Consider the following 6888-nt stretch of genomic DNA (forward strand, 5'->3'; position numbering starts at 1 on the left):
ACTTTCAGAACGGACCTCAGAAATTTGAAGTGTACTCTGAACAAGGCCTAAAATATTTTTTATTTTATTTATTTATTTATTTTTTTTTTTTTTTTTTTTTTTTTTTTTTACCTGTCTTGTCCAGCATCGTTGCAAACAGAATGATTGTCTGGCTGCTGTCTGGTGCTGGGCAATTTCACTCTATCAAGCAGGGATTTATACTACATGTATAAAGTCCCTCTTGATGACATGAAAAACTTTATTAAATCAGACTCTTAATGCTGGACTCGACCGGAGGGGACAGAGAGAGAGAGAGAGAGAGGGACAGAAAGGGTGTGGGGAGTGCGGGTGGGGACTTAAAACATTATACAGAAAACCATGTAATCCATACTACTTGCAACATATATAGCTAAGATCATCCTGGCCAGTAGGTCATTACACAACTAGTTGATAATAGTAACAATAATAATAATCACAATAATAGTAATAATAATAATAGTAGTAGTAATAATAATAAGAGTAAGAGTAATAATAATAATAAGAACAGAAATAATAAAAAAAAAAGAAAAAAAAATATGATAATAGATATAAGTGAAACTGCTGTATTCAAGAACACGCGCAGAGAAACCTGTGTGGATGTGCTGGAGAACTCGGCCACATGGCGACGCAAAGACTGTGTGGAGACGTTCAGGAAGGAGTGACCATGCAGAGTGATCATGCAGATGCCACCTCACTTGAACAGAGGCCAGAGTCAGGCCAGCGGTCCCGAGACCCAGGCCACCAGCCCCCCCGTAGGCTACAGATCCCGACCGGTCCACAGAGACGACCACTCGCCCGCCCAGGAAGGCAGCAGCAGGAGACCCCAGCAGGAGCCGCCCCGCGGACACAGGGCACCGGCCCCGGCAGGCCGAGGCCAGCAGTCCCCGACCCCCCCGGGCACCGGCCGCCCGGGACAGACGGGGCAGAGGGCCCGGGCCCAGGAGCGCAGGGACACCCCCCACCCCCACAGGCCAAGGGCCAGCACGCCACCCGGGGGGACCCGGCCCGCCCAGACGGCCACCGCCAGAGGCCAGCCCCACACCCCAGCGCCCAGCCGCACACCCCGAGAACCAGTCCTGCCCCCCCCCCCCAGACCAACACACACAAACACACACACTCTCCTTCCACTCCTCCATTCATCCTCCCACACACACACACCATCCTTCCACCATCCATCCTTCCACACACACACCATCCTTCCACCATCCATCCTCCCACACACTCACCATCCTTCCACCATACACTCTCCCACACCTACCCCAACCTCCCACACACACATCATCCCTCCACCACTCATCCTCCCACACATACACCATCCTCCACCTTCACACCTCCCACACACACACACACACACCATCCTTCCACTACCCATCCTCCCACACATACATCATTCTCCTACACATACACCGTCCTCCCTCTCCTACACCAAACATCCACCTTCACGTACCCCATCCTCCCACACACACACACACCACCCCTCCATCACCCACTCTCCCAAACATACACCACTCCCCCACACACACACCATCCTCCCTCCCATACACCATCCATCCTCCTGCACACACACCATTCTTCCACCATCCATCCTCCCACACACTCCCCATCCCTGCACCATACATTCTCCCACACATACCCCATCCTCCCCCACATACATCATCCCTCCACCATTCATCCTCCCACACCCACACCACCCCCCCTCCCACACACCACACATCCACCTCCACACACCCCACCCTCCCACACACAAACACCATCCCCCCACCACCATCCTCCCGCCACCCCACGCCGCGGGGGGACAGCCCCAGCCAGGAGGCGAGGAGACACGAGCCAGGCCCCCACCCCCCCCACCCCGCCCCAGTCCCCCACTCCCCACCCCCAAAACAGCACCTTCCCCCCAGGGCCAGCAGCCAAACTCCCCGGGACAGCCCGCCCACGCCCCGGGCCAACGCGACAGGCCACCCGGCCCGCCCCGCCCCCGGGCCATCCATGGAGACAGGGGCGCTTGAAGACCCCATCGCCCCTCCCTCCCCCACTAGTGAGGGAATATATTATGTGCTGTTTGCAATTAAAAAAAAGAGGGTTAAAATTGGGGGGCAGTAACTGCATTGAGGAGGGGGTGGGGCCACCTGAGCAGTCCCACCCACCTGACCTTGCATGTTCCACCCCCCAAAACGTGTTTGTATGTTGCAAATGTTATTTGTGCTCAGTGACTAAGTGGAATTAAAAGCTGGGAGGCATGCTGCCGCTCGGCGAAGCAACGGGGCCACTATGATGACCCCCCTGCCCCGCCCAGCGCAACAAGCACACCTCCCACGGCCCTACCTGTGTATGTAGTGAAGAGTGGGGAGGGGAGGGGTCAGGAGATGTAGGTCCAGAGGGGGGTAAGCCTCCCCCCTGGAAGACGACCCGCCAGTGGCTTAGGGCGCCCCCGTCCCCCGCCGGCCCCGAAGGGCGTCACAGGCCCAGAGCAGGCACCCCAACCCAGGCACGCCACGAACCCCCCCAGGGGCCAGCCACCAGCCCAAGGGGCCACTTTCCTCTTTCTGAGTGGGAGGGGGGCGAGGCGAAGGAAGGGAACCCCAGGCCCCCGCCCCCAACACCCAGCCAGGGCGCCCCCCAGAGGACACGTCCTAACCCCCTGCAAACGCACACACTCCTTTTTTTTTTTTTTTTTTTTTTTCTCCCCAGCCACTCACACACACTCTCACACACCTCTATATACCAACACCTCAATACGTGCACATACCTCCACACACACACGTCACGCACATACCTATAAACACACACACCGGTGCCCACATACACACACACTCTCATACCCCTCCATACACATACACCACTACACACACACTCACATACATACCTGCATATACACACAAGCACCTCCATACATACTCACGCCTCCACCCACTCCTTCACTCCTCCACACACACCTCGACCTCCACGTGCACACACTCATATATACATACCTTCACACACACCCACATCCCACATAGACCTCCACACACACACCCGCACACTACTCACACACACACATACACGCACACACCCAGACCTTCATACACACCCACACACACATACGGCACACACGTCCCTCTACACCCACCCACACACCAGCATACCCACAGACACACACACACACACACCCACACACAAACACACCCCCACCCAGGTTCCGGGGCTGCGACCAAGCACCAGGGCACGGACCAACCCCCGGCACGGCACATCCGGATGGGCCCAGCCCCCCCCAGCAGCGGCAGACCCCCCACCCCCAGGAGCGGGGGGAGACCCGACGCCCCAAAGCCCGGGGCTTATTTTTATTTGAGTTAGAAGCCACTTCAGACACAAATATTTGATCTTAAGGAAAAAAGATCTTTCCCTCATAAAATACCCCCTTTAGTTACTGACTAACTGAATAAGTCAGTAGATAATGAAATGATAGTAAAAAGTAGTTATTCTCAGAGTGGAGGAGAAAAACGAAGGGGAAAGAAATCACAGGGTAAAACATGAATTATAACATGCAGCATAAGATTCTCCTTCCAGGAATATTTCATCACTTCTGCTCGTAAAATTCTGCTTAATCTGGGACATCATCAGATGAGAGGTTGAGATTTTTCTGGACCACAATCTTCATGCTTGTCGTTACCGTGCTGGTTGAAGTGATCCATGAATCCACTCTGCCATCGTCTGGCTGAACCGAGCATGTGCAACACCAGGTCCTTTCATTGGTTCACCTTCATCCTCACAGATCCAAGTCTGAGCCGCCAGGGAGGAAATAAGCTGTTTTAAATTCATGAAGTTAATCCCTGCAGGGAGTCCGCACATTTTCAAGACCTGAATCTTTAATAACTTGTTAGGGGTTGATCAGCAGGTCCGTCTTCTGAACACCAGGGAGGATCTGAATGAAAGCGAACACGAGGAAGGCTGAAAGAGAAAAGCTGTTTAACAGACTGCAGGAAGGCGAAGAGGTGCAACGTTTACTGTGCAGCTCTGAGGCTGACCAGCAGAAACTGACCTGCTGGCTTATCCTGGCGTCTGTCTGCACTCTGCCGTTGATGAGAAGGCTTTAAATAGAAGAAATGTGTATGTTCCTGCCGTCCTACCGGACCAACGGTTCGGTCTTATACTTCTGTCACAGCTGATCTTATTACAGCTGTTTAACACGAGGCAGCTCAAGTTTCAACCAGAGTTTCTAAATATCTTTATCCTGGTGTTTATGGTGGTCAAACATCTCTAAAAATACCAGTTTGGATTAGTAGAAGATCTCAGCTCTCTGTGGAAGACTGTCCATGTTCAGCTGTTTTAGAATAGAAAGTAAATGTATAGCTTTATTTGTTGACACAGAGTATTAAAATGTGCAGAAGTTTGAGCGGGAAAGTGACGGACCAATCAGGACTGACTTTGTGTCCTCGGGCAGCTCTGAATCATCAGCTAAGCTTGTATTCATTACACAAGTGAACATTCACGCAGGATACACACCAGATCCATGCACAATGACTTCCATCATCGCCTGCTGTGGTCGTACACGCTCATCATCCACGCTGGGACCTGCTTCTTCCTGTAACACGACCCTCCATCTTTTCTCCTTATTTCAGTCTGAGTCCTGTGGCTTCCTGCATGACGCGTTTTTCTGTCTGGTCAGACCTGCATGATCTTCTCAGAGAGCCTCAAAGCTTTAAGGTTCAGCTGAGATTATTAAAACATGCATGTTCTCCCATGTTTGAGTATTTTGGACCTAACAGCTCCTGTCAGGTCCAGCACCTTTTTGCTTTGCTTTCACCTGCACTGTAAACAAAGCTGTATGACCCTAATACAGTTTACTGAACCAAGTCTTAAATCTGCACAAATCTTATTTGGCATTTAGAGGGATTTTTAGCCATAATGTGTTCTGAGTCACTCTTCAGTGTGGAGGTGCAAATATGAAAACAGTGTAAGTGATATGCTCTCACATCTGGAAAGGTTTATCAGCCTGTACAGTTTTACAGTCATACCTTATGTAACACGTTGGATTGCTTCATTTCAGCTCACCACGTACATCCCGGCTGCATCTATCCGTGTAAGAGCAGGACAGGCTTTCCCAGATGTGTTTTTGTGACTTTTAACAACATTCTTGGTGTACAAGAGTCCCTGATGTTTGAGCTGAAGTGACACTAGAGACTTCAGGTTTTTTAAAAAAAAAAAAAACTATTTTACATGTTAAAAAAAAAAAAAAAGTCTGAACAGCTGCTCTGCCCCTCAAAGGCTGAATCTGATTGGTCAACTCAACGACAAAAAATGAAGTGTAGAATTTGACAGGCTGTTCTAGAATATCTTACTCAATGGCTAAGTATTTTGTTATCACATAGTTTATAGTTTTTTGACACCTTGTATTTAAATATTTAACCCAACACGTAAAGAAAACTTTTCTAAAGGACTCTTTCTCTTACATACAGTTTCAAATAGGACCGACATCTAACTTCCTGTTTGCATCTAAAGATCTTCAGTTTTTATGAAACATGTCTTAGATGTCCGTCAGTGACTCTGCTGCATCGTAAGTGATGTGCTCTTCCTCATCCTGCAGACATCGGCCAACAGGAAGCAGGTGGAGAACATGGCCAAGAAGAAGCTGGACAGCCTGATGAAGGAGTCCAAGATCCGAGACAGAGAGGACCCAGACAGCTTCACCATCGCAGCCCTTCCTCCTGCTGGGAAACCCACCGATAAACCTGGCAGCAAGGTAAGTACTGACAGTCACCCGGTCGTGTTATCCGCACTCTACAATATCTGCTCAGTGATGTTTTATTGACCAAATCTGAGCCAAATGAAGAAGAAAAAATGGTGGAAAAGAGTTTAATCTGAAATTTATGCTCTTTTTAAGACCAAATATTCAGATTTTCCACTGAACTTTATCTGAAATGAAATTCAGCAGATTTTAATTATGCTGCGACCCAGACGTGTTCCACAAATCAGATTTCTTACGCTTAATAACTAAACTGTTACTGTAGTATAATTTAAACCCTCACCGGTTAGAACACTGATGGTTCAATGAACCATCCCTCCAGGATTTTGCTGTTTTTTTTTTGTTTTTGTTTTTGTTTTTTTTGTTAACCTTTATTGTCGCTGTTGAGTGACGGGAATGTAACCCCGTGGTCGGAGCCCTTCTGCAGGATTCCGGCCTCCATGCGGCGTGGCATGGATGTGATCAGCCTGCGGTCCTGCTGGGGTGAAATGAAGACCAGGATGCTTCAAGCCTTCAGCTCTTCTGCATCGCTCGGTCTCATGTGTCTCATCTTCTTCTTGGCAATGCTCCATAGATTTTTTACAGGGTTCAGGTCTGGAGAATCCTTGGTCTTTGAACCAGGTTCTGGTTCTTGTGGCAGTGTGTGCAGGTGCCAAGTCCTGCTGGAGAATAAAGGCAGCATCTCCAACAAGCTTTTCTGCTGAAGGAAGCATGAAGAGCTCTAAAACCTCCTGGTAGACGCTGCGTGGACTCTGGACTTAATAAAGCCCAGTGGACCAGCACCAGAGGACATGACTCCCACATCCCACATCAGATTCAAAGCTCTGCTTCTGGTTTACAAAACAATAACCCAAACGGCTCCGGTCTACCTCCACTCCTTAATCCAGAGCTACACTCCCTCTCCACAGTTACACTCTGCCAGTGAAAGACGTCTAGTGCTCCCACCACAACGTGGTGCAAAATCAGTAGCTAGACTCTTCTCCTCTGTTGTTCCCCCGTGGTGGAACCATCTACCAAACTCCGTCTGACTATCACTTAATTATGACGTCCCATCTTGTTTGAATTCATGCTTGTGTTGTTCTTACTCTCAAATGTAAGTCGCTTTGGAGCTGCCAAATGACTGTAGAATAGAATAGAATAGAACATCACCA

At 49.6% G+C, this 6888-nt stretch overlaps 1 protein-coding gene across 11 annotated transcripts in view; it reads left to right on the top strand.

The window, feature by feature from the left end:
- plch2a (phospholipase C, eta 2a) overlaps window positions 1-6888 on the top strand; it is a 236502-nt gene that overhangs the window by 210649 nt on the left and 18965 nt on the right. For all 11 annotated transcript variants that reach the window (XM_042003059.1, XM_042003060.1, XM_042003062.1 and 8 more), the window contains one exon: window positions 5579-5734. In XM_042003059.1, coding sequence (XP_041858993.1) covers window positions 5579-5734 — 156 coding nt within the window. The remainder of the gene's footprint in view (window positions 1-5578; window positions 5735-6888) is intronic.

The sequence above is a fragment of the Melanotaenia boesemani genome, chromosome 13 (genome assembly GCF_017639745.1).
Source record: "Melanotaenia boesemani isolate fMelBoe1 chromosome 13, fMelBoe1.pri, whole genome shotgun sequence".
Classification (NCBI taxonomy): Eukaryota; Metazoa; Chordata; class Actinopteri; order Atheriniformes; family Melanotaeniidae; genus Melanotaenia; species Melanotaenia boesemani.